Source organism: Sphaerodactylus townsendi, linkage group LG05, assembly GCF_021028975.2.
Source record: "Sphaerodactylus townsendi isolate TG3544 linkage group LG05, MPM_Stown_v2.3, whole genome shotgun sequence".
Lineage (NCBI taxonomy): Eukaryota > Metazoa > Chordata > Lepidosauria > Squamata > Sphaerodactylidae > Sphaerodactylus > Sphaerodactylus townsendi.
Window position 1 is genome coordinate 385141 of NC_059429.1, and position 12585 is coordinate 397725.

At 49.3% G+C, this 12585-nt stretch overlaps 1 protein-coding gene across 1 annotated transcript in view; it reads left to right on the top strand.

Annotated features, from left to right (window-relative positions):
* KISS1R (KISS1 receptor) overlaps nucleotides 1–12585 on the top strand; it is a 37757-nt gene that overhangs the window by 12636 nt on the left and 12536 nt on the right. Inside the window, exon 6 of the mRNA XM_048496463.1 lies at nucleotides 6338–6473. Coding sequence (XP_048352420.1) covers nucleotides 6338–6473 — 136 coding nt within the window. The remainder of the gene's footprint in view (nucleotides 1–6337; nucleotides 6474–12585) is intronic.

Genomic DNA, 12585 nt, shown 5'->3' on the forward strand with positions numbered 1-12585 from the left:
TTTTGTTTTTGCTGGCCTCTCTAATTTCTTTTTCCATCTCAGAATCCTCTTGTGCACTTTGGTCAGGGGGACGATAAAATATTCCTAATGTTAAACTATGCTTCACCCCTCATATTGATATCCACAGTGCTTCTGTAGAGGAATCAGTTCCCCCTGTATTGTCTATTTTATGTGACACTATGCTCTCTTTGATGTAGAGGGCCACCCCCCCCCAATACACCTTGTCCTATCCTATCCTTCCTGTAGAGCCTGTAACCTGGGATAACAGCATCCCACTGGTTCTCCTCATTCCACCATGTCTCTGTGATGCCCACTATATCAATGTCCTCCTTCAAAACTCTGTACTCCAGCTCCCCCATTTTAGGTCGAAGGCTTCTACTATTAGCATAGAGACACTTGTGTACTCTGTCTCTGTCTCTGTCCCTAACCTGGGATTTATGTGTTTTGCCCTCTAGCCTTTTGTAGACACTATCACTTATCACATTGCTATGCTCCTCGCTTGTATGTGGTTGATTTAGAAAAACCTCCCTCTCTGCATCCCCATGGACACTGTATTCTGAACTGAAGTCACCTCAGCTCCCCAGGGATCAGTTTAAAATCTGTTCTGCCACCTTTTTAATGTTGAGCGCCAGTAGCCTGGTTCCTCTTTGGTTAAGATGAAGACTGTCCCTTTTGTACAGGCCTACCTTGTCCCAAAAGGTTCCCCAGTTCCTGACAAATCTGAAACCTTCTGTCTTACACCACCTTCTCATCCACGCATTGAGACCCTGTATCTCCGCCTGCCTAGCTCGCCCTGTGCATGGAACAGGTAGCATTTCAGAGAATGCCACCTTGGGGGTCCTGGATTTTAACCTGTTTCCTAGCAGCCTAAATTTAGTTTCCAGAACCTCCCGACTACATTTCCCAATGTCGTTGGAGCCCCTCGGGGATAGGGCGGTATAAAAATCTAATAAATAAATAAATAAATAAATGTGGACCACAACTGCTGATTCCACCCCAGCACTGTCTAACAGCCTATCTAGATGAAGCGTGACATCTGCAACCTTCGCACCAGGCAGGCAAGTCACCATGCGGTCATCACGCCTCTCACAAACCCAACTCTATATTCCTAATGATCGAATCACCCACTACAAGGAGCCCCCCACCTCCCCGAGGGGTATCCTCAGTGCGAGAGGATATCTGATCACCAGCTAAGGAAGGGGTCCTATCTTAAGGGGAGCATTTTCCTCTACCTCAGACTGGCACCCTCTGTCCCCCAGACTCTCATTCTCCATGACATCTGAAGAGATGTCACCCTAAAGTGGGGAACCTTGAAAGCTCCCATCTGTCGTGCCTCTGCCTGCCTCTCTCAGTTTCTCCAGGTCTGCCACCTTGGCTTCCAGAGAACGGGGACATTTCCCCTGAGTGCCAGGAGAGCTTATTGCAGCGAGGGTACACCCATGACTTCTGTCCCAGTGGCAGAGGTCACATGTGACACTCAGTGCAAATCACTGGAAAGCCCCCATCCCCCTGCTGGCTTCCTGCCTTCATATCTAATTTTGTTTAGATATTCAAATACTGATTTTAATTAGTGCCTCCCTCTTAAGGTTTCTATACATTCTACTATCCCTTAAAATATGTTCTTATTTAGTAAAACACCTGCGCGCCGTCACTCAGCCCTTTCTGGCCCACTCCTCTTCTCCACTGCTCCTCTTCTCTGCTGGTTCCAGAGACCACTTCTCTGCTGAGACTCTTCTGCTCTTCTCTGCTGAGACTCTTCTGCAGAGACTCTTCTCTGCTGATTCCAGAGATAGTGCGCTGGGCCAGCCACCCCGATGCTGCTGCTGGGTCAACCATGCCATGCCCTGCCAGGCAGCAGAGCAAGTCGGGAAGATGGCCTCCAGCCCCTCTCCTTGCCCCAGGGGCTGCCCAGAGTGTGTGTGTGTGTAAAACTCAGTTGTTGCCTTGGGCTCCATTTTCTGTCAATATGCCACTGCACTCATGCCTTCCATTGTGGGGAGGAGGAGGAGGGAAGATGGTCACATATGCACACACATGCACACGCACATTCCACAGGTAGTGATAATGAGGAGGGGGGGTGAGAACCTAACGGGTTCCCCATGCCCACCCCCGCAGCTGCAAAGAGATAATGGCACAAGCAAACTTCTCCAGACCATTTGAGCAGGAAGCTTTCAATAGCTAGAGACATGGCAGGACCCAGGCAAAGACATTAGGGGGTCATGACATTGGGGACCCAGAGGAGTTCATGCTGCAACACCATGGGTTTCTCTTAAGACCCAAACTGCTTTCTCATGGCACACCAGTGCGAAACAGTTTGGGAATGAATGGCACATGAATGGCAGCAGACAGGTATTGTGCTTGGGAAGGAGGAGGCCATTGATCTCAGAAGTTTGCCTCTTTTTGAGCTGCCATATTTTCCAGCTGCTGTCCTGCAGAATACTGTGGGGTGTGTTGCCACTCGTTGCCTTGAGTAGCTTCAGTTTACCTAGATAACTGGGGCAAAAAATGCCAGGAAAGACAGAACCAACTGGGAATAGCTGACGCACAGCATGAAAAAAGTCGCCACAGTGGCATAAAATATCATAATAAATTAATAAATACAGAAGTAAAGAGAAATGAAGAGGATCAATTAGTACACAGCCTCTTGGCCTCTCCTTTCTGCTCTGGCCAAGCAGTTCTGAGCCAGCAGATGGTTTGGCAGAGAAACAGACCCAGGAGTCTCCGTGGTTGGGGCCGCCAATGAGTGTCGCATTCGTACGTTCGCTCTGACCATCGGTCGCTGCGTGAAATGCCAAGGACAGAGCCTGTTCAGTGCCCAGCAGCTTCAGAAAGTGCCGCCAGAACTGCGAAATAAACTGTCTGCTGTGGTCCGATACTATCTTATCAGGAGCAGCATGTAGCCGGTAGACGTGGATCAAACAGACGAGCCAACTTGTTTGCTGTCGGCAGCGATCAGTGGTGGGATCCAAACATTTTAATAACAGGTTCCGATTGTGGTGGGATTCAAACAGTGGCGCCGCCGCACACATGCACCTCCAGTCCCTATTGGGCAGGGAGTTTGCTTTAGTAACTTCTTCTCGGCACTCAGAAAAAAATAGTAACCACTTCTAGAGAAGTGGTGAGAACTGGTTCGATCCCACCTCTGGCAGCAATGCGCAAGGGACGAAGTGCGCCTGCTTCGAAAACAAGTCCATGACCATCCAGATCACTGACTTCCCTCTGCTGGAAAGGAGATCGGTAATGAAATCCATGGAGATCACCTTCCAAGGTGCGGAGGGTGCTGGCAGGGGCTGGAGGAGGCCAGGCACCTTCCCTTGTGCCCTTTTGGCCATCACACATGTGGGGCAACCTTTAACATAAGCTTCGGGGCTCCTGCCACTGCAGCACATCCTTTACCCCCACCTGGGTCCATTTTCAACCCCTGGCTGGAGATCCGGTTACCCAGAAAGTCCAGCCGCTCCTTATGAAAGTCACATTTGGAAAGTTTAACAAACAAGTCATTGTCGAGGAGCCACTGTAGCACAGCCCACACAGTCTTAACGTGCTCCTCCTCCGTTTGGGAGTAAATAAGGACATCATCCAAGTACATCACCACCCCCTTGAACAGAAAATCCTGGAGAACCTCATTTATCAAACACATGAAAGTCCCGGGCGCCCCGGATAACCCAAATGGGAGGACGCGGTAGGCAAACTGGCCCATCCTTGTGTTGAAAGCCATTAGGTGTTCGTACCCCTTGGCGATCCGCACCCGATAGTAGGCTTCCCGCAAATCCAACTTAGTGAAAATTTTGCCCGCCCCCAGACAACTCAGTAAGTCCTTGATCAGGGGTAATGACATATTTGTTGCACGTAGAGACCGTATCTAGTCCCCAGTCAAAGTCAATATTAATAGCTGAAGGGAGTCAGTCCCTTCCGCACAAACAGTATCGAGCGCAAAAATCACTGGTTACTTCCTTTAAATGGAAACCCCGCTTCAAAAGCTCTTTGTTCAAAAAACTCCTGAAGCTCCTGGGCTTCTGATGGGCCTCAAGGTAGAGACGGCTTTTGGGGAGCTTGTGTGCACCAGGTGTAGCTCCATCTTACAGTCAGTCTCTATGGTGGGGCTGCAGCTTGTCGTGACTCCATTTCTTGGAACACCCTCCGGAGGTCCCGGGTAGGGCTTCAGAGGGACAGCTCAGGACAGCCCAGTGCAGCTCTCAGCCACCTCGTGGGAATCTCCCACCTGCATCGGCAGAGGACTGGCCATATGGTCGCCGCAAGGGGGTCAACAAATCAGATAGAGTTGGAGGACCAGGTAGAGATATTGGGGTTGTGGTCCCGTAGCCAAGGCACTCCTAGCACCAGGGAATATTTGGCCACCTTGGCGATGATGAACTGCCACTCTTCCCAGTGGCCCTGCACTGGATAAGGATGTCTGGGTCTGATGCATGGCCGGTGTACCCTGTAAGGTAACTCCCCGCCCCTTTGCTCCTAACAGGATGTGGTGGGCAGGGGAATCAGCCAGAATCCCCAGAATCAATCTGATTTAGGGACAGCTGCATTAGGCAGCGGGGGAACCTGAGTCAACGAGTGCCTGCATCTGCACACTAGTCCCACAAGTCTGATTTGACAGTCACAGAAAGAAGTTGGTTACACTCACCCTCAGTTCTGCGCCCTTCGAAGGGACCTGGCATCGAGCGTGCTTCAGGCCAGGACGCTGTCATTTCCCGCCGACTCCTCGCTGGACTCAGGGCCACCCACCTCCTTGGAGGCCGAAGTTGCCTCGCGCGGCTCCACTTGCAGTCCCAAACCCTTCTTGAACGGGAACTTTCTCTCTGGGCCCTTAGCCATCCTGGCCTTCGCTGTGCCACTGGCAGGGACTACCAGAGGGTCGGGTTTCTTGCCAGGACACACAACCGCTTTGTGCCCTTCTCCACCGCAACTCAGGCAAAGTCCCAGCCATCGCTGCCAGGCGTAAAGAGATTCCCTGGCCTCCTTGCCACCGCGAGCCAGAGAGGATGCCCCCTGATGGGGGACGGGGAGAATCCGGCGGGAGATTGCCTCACTGTTTCAGTAGCTGCACTCTGTGCAGGCGGACCTCTGCCTCGCCCGCCCGCGTGCACCACCCCGCCAGGGAGGTCGCTCCGTAGGCTGGATGGCCATCTGTCAGGAGTGCCTTGATTGTGTATCTCTGCATGGCAGGGGAGTGGTCTGGATGGACTTTGTGGTCTCTTCCAACTCTGTGATTCTATCTCTAACCATCAGGCCAAGGTTGCTGTGTCACCCCAGCGACCAGGAAAAATCATAAGGTGATCAGGAAATCAACAGCTCATCTCCCGCTGTCTGTTCCTGGAGCACTTGGTTCTGAAGGCAGATTGCCCCCGAATCATGAAAGTTCTATAACCACAATTCTACCCATTGATCAGTCTGTCACCAAAGCAGGACAGTATGGGCAATGGGTCTCATCCATGGTTGCAGGGATTCAGAGATATGTTACCTCAGAATCTGGAGATTATGGCCCAGGTGACTCAGGCTGCTCTCACCGGATCTCAGAAGCTAAATGTGGCCAGTCCTGGTTTGTACTAGGATGGAGGACTAGCCAGGAAGTCCAGTGTTGCTCTGCTGAGGCAATGGTAAACCAGCTCTGAAAATCTCCTGCTTTGAAAACTCCAGGAGGGATCACCAATAGATGGCTGTACCTTGATGGCACTTAAGACACACAGAGGTTATGTATCAGGCTGGAGCCTGGCATCAGGCAGAGACACACCAGGGGGAATGGGGAGCTCCAGATGCCTTCTGTAGTGTGGGATAGTATTGTGGGTTGAGGGGATAAAAGGCTCAGCGAGGTAATGGTGGTCCCTCCAGGAAGTGGTCAAGGGAGGAGCTTTTCGGGAGGGGAGGGGAGAGGAGAGGAGAGGAGAGGAGAGGAGAGGAGAGGAGAGGAGAGGAGAGGAGAGGAGAGGAGAGGAGAGGAGAGGAGAGGAGAGGAGAGGAGAGGAGAGGAGAGGAGAGGAGAGGAGAGGAACGGGGTTTGATGCACTGGGGTTGTTTGAATGTTCTGGCAGAACCAGCTTTCCCCCTCTTACCCATGTGTACCAATAAAGGTTTCTTAACCTTCCAGTTATAGAGTCTGATTTGGGTCATAGATCTGGGGTTTGACATGATCACATCTGATGGTCACTGCTGAAACAGGTGCATGCAAAAAAGGTCTGAACTTTCTCCCTTGATACTGCTGGGAAAGCCACACTGGTGGTATTTTTTACTCTTTTTGTAGCTGTTTAAGGCATAGAAGTATCCCAGTCTATGCAGGTCTTCTGGGCATTTACAAGCACATTTTGGGTTTTTTTGGTTCTCCCAGGTCTCAGTGCAAGCCACATGCGCAACTCTGACAGCTATGAGTATAGATCGGTGGTACGTGACCGTGTTTCCTCTCTGCTCTCTGCGGCAGCGCACCCCTCGCGTGGCAAGTGCCATCAGCATCAGCATCTGGGCCGGTGAGTAGAAGGAGGCAGGCAGGCAGGCAGGGACTCCCACCCCAGACTGCCTGATTCTGGGGTTTCCCAGTTTGTTTGGGGGTCAGCCACCTCGATTTGAAGTTGGATTATCTTCACTCCAACCCTAACACAGTACAGGCTGGATCAGACCAAAGTGGGGACCATCTAATTTTCACAACAGGCGACTGGCATTTATTTGTATTTGTGTTTGTAATTTGACTTATACCCTGTCCTATCCCCGAAGGGCTCAGGGTGATTGACAACATAATAAAACAATGTACATTGTAACAAAGTAAATACTAATAACGTACATGAAAACTGCATAATAAGAATGAAATTTCCGATGGTAACTTAAACATCCCAAGCCCAACAATTAGCTAATAACAATAGCAGTACATAATGCATATCAATATATATCAGTACTAAATTCATACTATCAATACATTAATAATAAATTAACAACAATACATCAACAATACAGTATGACCTTTATTAGGCATATTATATAAAACACTACATATGATATAATCATATGACGGATACAAAATAATGGAATATCCACCAACAATACATTAACAATCTATCAGCATAACAAATATCAATATATAGACAATATCAATGAACAATATATCAATTCATTTATAACCATAAGTTATCTATACATCAACTCTATTCTAGTACATTAACAATAGACTTAAGCATTAACAATAGTACTAAGACTGTATTGTCGAAGGCTTTCATGGCCAGATTCAACTGGTTGTGGAGGGTTTTCCAGGCTGTGTGGCCGTGGTCTGGTGGATCTTGTTCCTAATGTTTCACCTGCATCTGTGGCTGGCATCTTCAGAGGTGTATCACAGAGGGAAGTCTGTTACGCACTGTGTCTAGTGAGATCTGTGTCTAGACACAGTGTGAAACAGACTTCCCTCTGTAATACACCTCTGAAGATGCCAGCCACAGATGTAGGCGAAATGTCAGGAACAAGATCTACCAGACCACGGCCACACAGCCCGGAAAACCCACCACAACCAGTACTAAGACTACTCTACACAAAACTAAAACTGCTGCAAAAAAAGTGATACTAGTGATACTACCTAGTTACTCCAGAAGGAGCTGGCTACACTTATCCCACCTACACTCCCTAACACTCTACAAGAGGAAGTTAAACTACAAAGTTATCAACATCCCTAGCAATATATAAAAGGAAACTAACTAACAATATACAATGAGAAAACTAACTACTCCTAGCAGCCCACACTCCTAATAATTAACTACATTAGGCAACATTAATTAACTACAAAGGGGTGATGGTGCAAAGCCCACATTGAGAAAAGGCTATTGTCTTCTCTCCCTCAACCAGTTTATTGGGGGGGGGTTCTGCTGCCACCAACCCCCATTTTCCTAGTCCTCTGTCCACTGGTCTGTTGAAGATCACAATCATGGCTGGTGTGAAGCTTTGTTGTTATTCCTTGGCCAGAAGCAGCACAAGCCAGTTCAAAAGAATCCAAGTCCGTCATTGTTAAGAGTCCTAATCTGCCGCCTTGGGAAACCTCTGCCACCAGTTCCCTGTCGCCTGGCTTTTTGAAATTCGGATTAATGAGATGCTCCTACCCCCAGTTTGCACTCTTACTTGCCACTGTGGTGAGCCTGTCAGACTCTCGGTGGAAATAACAGAGACCATAGGAAAGTCCTAGAGCAGTTTATTTCTTGCAACACATAGAGTAACAATAGAAAGTAGGATCTGAGCTAGAGAGCTCAGATCCAGGACCTATATCCTTCAAACCCCCCCCCCCCCCCGTTTTGCCCCACACCAAATGTCCCTTACAGTTTCTACAACATTTGCACTACAGAGCTTCAAAGAACCTGGGAACCTTTTGCACCTCTTTGTAGATGAGCTGGTGCCAGGAGATTGCCAGGAAGAGAAGAAGGAAACAGGAAAGCATTTACAGGAAAACATTTGCAATTCCCACACAGCAAGACATCTAGGTACTGACAGGCATGGTCCTGACAGAGCCTATCTTCAGTGTCTGCTATTTCTGACTGCCTGTGGACAAAAAGGCTCCATTTGGAGATCATGCTTATGTTATCCGTTGATGGAGCTTTCCTGCACAATTGGTGCTTTCCACATCTTGAGTCAGGAAGTTCCACTGGTCTAATTTCTTTTTCATGTGGAGACAGGCCCCCTTGTTATCTGTCCTGGCAAAAGTATCATCCAGGTGCTGTGAGGCTGATTCAGGTGGGCTTCTTGAGTTTTATTGTGACTCATTTTTCTCTCTCCTGGTTGGATCCACTGTTAGATTTGCCACTTGGTGTATTAATTGCTGTTGCCAGCGGACAGGTTTTTCCCTCTGATTATTTTGGAGCTGTTGGGTAAATGGATGGATAGATGGATTGGACAAGTTATATGCTGTCTCTCTAGAGAACCTGCTTGAAACAGCTTCTAAAAATAAAACGTCTTAATAAAAAAAGCCCCAACCATGCAAGTTGTCAGCCATGTAAAACCCAGCATTAAAACTTCAGCATTAGAAAATCAAGCCCGAGTATAAAAAATGGCATGAAACACTTAGCACCTTACAAGGAGTCTCCTAAAACAGTTCAGCCTAGAAGCAGATCATAAAAGTGGCATTAAAAGATCAATCCTTGAATTAAAAGCATGGGTGAAAAAAAACATTTTGTCCTGGTGCCTAAAAGAAAGCAAAGCATGGATGGGGCTTCAGATGAGACGTCTACCAGGGGACGGTTGCTGCAAAGAACATTGTCAACGGCCCCAAAGAGTCCACGGTGGACGCAACGGTGGGAGAAACGCTGGCTCCCAGAGCTGACGGTGGGGTGATTCCTCGCCTACCGCTCAATACTGGGCGTAGAGTCGGAGGCGCCTGCGACTCACCCTACCGGCTGGGCAAACCCACTTACGCACGTGGCCGAGTGTGGCACCAGCAGCCGGGGAGGAGGGAGTCAGACTGGTTTCTACGTGAATCAGAGGAAGAAGACGAGATGCCCCGAGATGACTACAGGTGAGCACCTCGGCGTGTGGCGGAGGCCTGGCACGAAGAACGAGAGGAGCTGCGCTGGCACATTGAGAGGCTCTCTCGGGACATGGAGCTGCTGTGGGCCAGGGACGTGGCCCGGGCGGAGGAGGAGCTAACCTTCCACCGGGAGTTCGAGCGCCTGTGGGCGCAACAACGGACAGTGACGGACTTGGGGAACCCTAGGCAGGTGGCGGACTCCACGTCTACACAGCTGCCACTGCTTTTGGGAACCCCCCAGCAGGCCACATGGCCAATGGACCAGCCACCGCAACGCAGGGACCTGAAGGCCCGGTTCAACGGCAAAGTCGAATCCCTCCCCTACTTCCTGATGCAGGTGGAGGCGCATATGCAACACAATGGCAAGTCCTATGTGGATGACACCAAACAGATCCATGAGGTCGGGGCCTGCTTGGAAGGAGACGCGGTGGCCTGGTATGTGGGGCTGTACGAAGGGAGGGTGTCTGAATTTTTGTCGTTTCCTCGCTTCATGTCAGCCCTACGCCGGAGGTTCGAGGACCCTTTTCAGGAGGAGAGGGCAAAGTGGAAGTTGCAGAACCTCCGACAGGGTAAACGCTCGGTGGCGGACTTCACGTCGGAGTTTTGCCAGCTGGCCGGGCAGATCCGGGACTGGCCACTTCTATAAGGAGGCGCTAGATCCGGAGATCGCTCAGTGGGATACGATGGGTGGCGCCCCTCTAACACTGTTGGGATGGTACCGGAGAGCAGGCAAAATCGAAATTCGCTTGATCAAGGCACAGAGCTACTGCTACCGGTCCAGCCCCAGGAGACGCTCCCCACCTGCACCGACCAGACGGAGTGGCACCCCAGCAAAACCCCATTCCCTCACAAGGAGTGAATCGGGGCCCGGACAATCACAGTATGCATGGTGCAGACGACTGGGACTTTGCCTGTCCTGTGGGGGCAAGGGCCATATTGCCACTGTTTGTCCCGGGAATGGGGGAGGTTTAGGAGGACTCCCGAAGCGTGGGGGGGCTAAGCAAGGAGGTAGGCCAGCCCCTAAGTCCTCTCCCAAGCAGAGCAAGGCCGAGAGGGGGATGGGTATATGTCTGGGGGAGTTGGGCCCAGAGGAGTCAGGCAACTCAGATTCCAGCACAGGGTCTGTGGGAAACGACAACGACCTGGCCTAAATTCAAATAATAATAAATAAAGAACGCCTGAGGCCAGGTCCCTACGCAGGGCCACACACACACACACACACACACACACACACACACACACACACACTTTATGTGGGTGCAACGACCGGCCTCTCATCTGCACCAACACACACACACACACACACACACACACACACACACACACACACACAGATGCAGAGGGAAAGGGGCCACCACAGAGAATGCTCTGTCTCTAGTTGCCTCACCTCCACTGGTAAGGGCAACATAGAACAGGGCTTGAAAACAAGATCTCAACTGTCAGGCTGGATACAATCCTTTCTGACATTTCAGATCTTTATCTTCTGTACTTGTGGTGAATGATGCCATTGACAGCTGCTGGCAACCCCTGGGAGAAATGGAGGGGTGGGTTGGTGGGTGGGTTGGTGGGTGGGTTGGTGGGTGGGTGGGTTGGTGGGTGGGTGGGTTGGTGGGTTGGTTGGTTGGTTGGTTGCACCTGCCACACCAGCACTGCCCCATGCCACTTTACTAGAGTGTCATACATTCTGGAGTTTACAAAAGTCCATGCCCTATGAAGAGAGGCTTAGGGAGCTGGGGATGTTTAGTCTGGAGAAGTGAAGGTTAAGGGGAACAAGATAGCCATGTTTAGATATCTCAAGGGATGCCATGTCGAAGAGGGAGCAAGGTTGTTTTCTGCTGCTCCAGAGACTAGGACCAGGAGTCATGGGTTCAAGGTGAAGGAAAAGAGATTCCACCTAAACATTGGGAAGAACTTCCTGACTGTCAGGGCTGTTCGACAGTGGAATGAACTACCCTGGAGTGTGGTGGAGTCTCCTTCTTTGGAGGTTTGTAAACAGAGGCTGGATGAACACATGTTGGGAGTGCTGTGATTGTGTGTTCTTGCATTGCAGGGGTTGGACTGGATGGTCCTTGTGGCCTCTTCCAACTCTATGATTCTATGAAAACATCTCTTACCGTAGAGTTTTTGTAAATTCTTGAGCTTCCACTATATCACTACAGGATTTTAAGGGAAGTAACATCAGCACAACATGCTTAATTCCCGCTCTCCCGAGTATTCCTGGAGGTCTAGAGATCAGTTTAAATTAAGGAAACAGATTTGTTAACAGTCATGACCAAAATATAAGAAATTAAGAAGAGTCACATCCATGGCTCTAGAGACTTTCCCCACAAGCAGCCTTGCTAAATGTGTCAGTCTTCATTCTTGGTTCAAAGGCTGAAGTAATTCACACAGGGTGGTTTCAATGTTATCAGCACCGATGCAAAGTCTCCAATTAGAACTGCATTTTTAATTGGAAATCTTTGTTTCCATACTTTCTAAATTGCCCAGGGTCTCCGAGAAGTGGACTACAGATGAAATTAATAATAATAGCAATAATATCTAACAAACAATCATCACTATTAAAAAAAATCCCAGCCATTTGTACACATATACATCAATGGGGTTTTGTGGGGTTTTTGGGCTGTATGGCCATGTTCCAGTAGCATTTTCTTTGATCCTCTGAAGATGCCAGCCACAGATGCAGGCAAAACGTCAGGAGAAAATGCTACTGGAGCACGGCCATACAACCTGGAAACCCAACAACACTCTAGTGATTCCGGCCGTGAAAGCCTTTGACTATACATAAATGCATTGCAACATTCCTCATCTAAAACAGATAATAAAAACAAATACACATGCATTACACTAACACAAATATTACAGGCCATTACAAAACTGAACTTAGTTTTTAAAACATTCTGGCCAAAATAAGGTCTGTGTAGACCTGCTAGACATTCATAATACCATAATTATCTTTTCAAAAATGGAATAAATGATTGCCGAGTTAGTTCCTGTCCATTAGTGGTGGAACAGCACATCACACCTGTATTCTGAAGCACAAAGGATGAATCTGGGACGTCTAGCCCCACCCCCTAGCACTGGATTGGCTA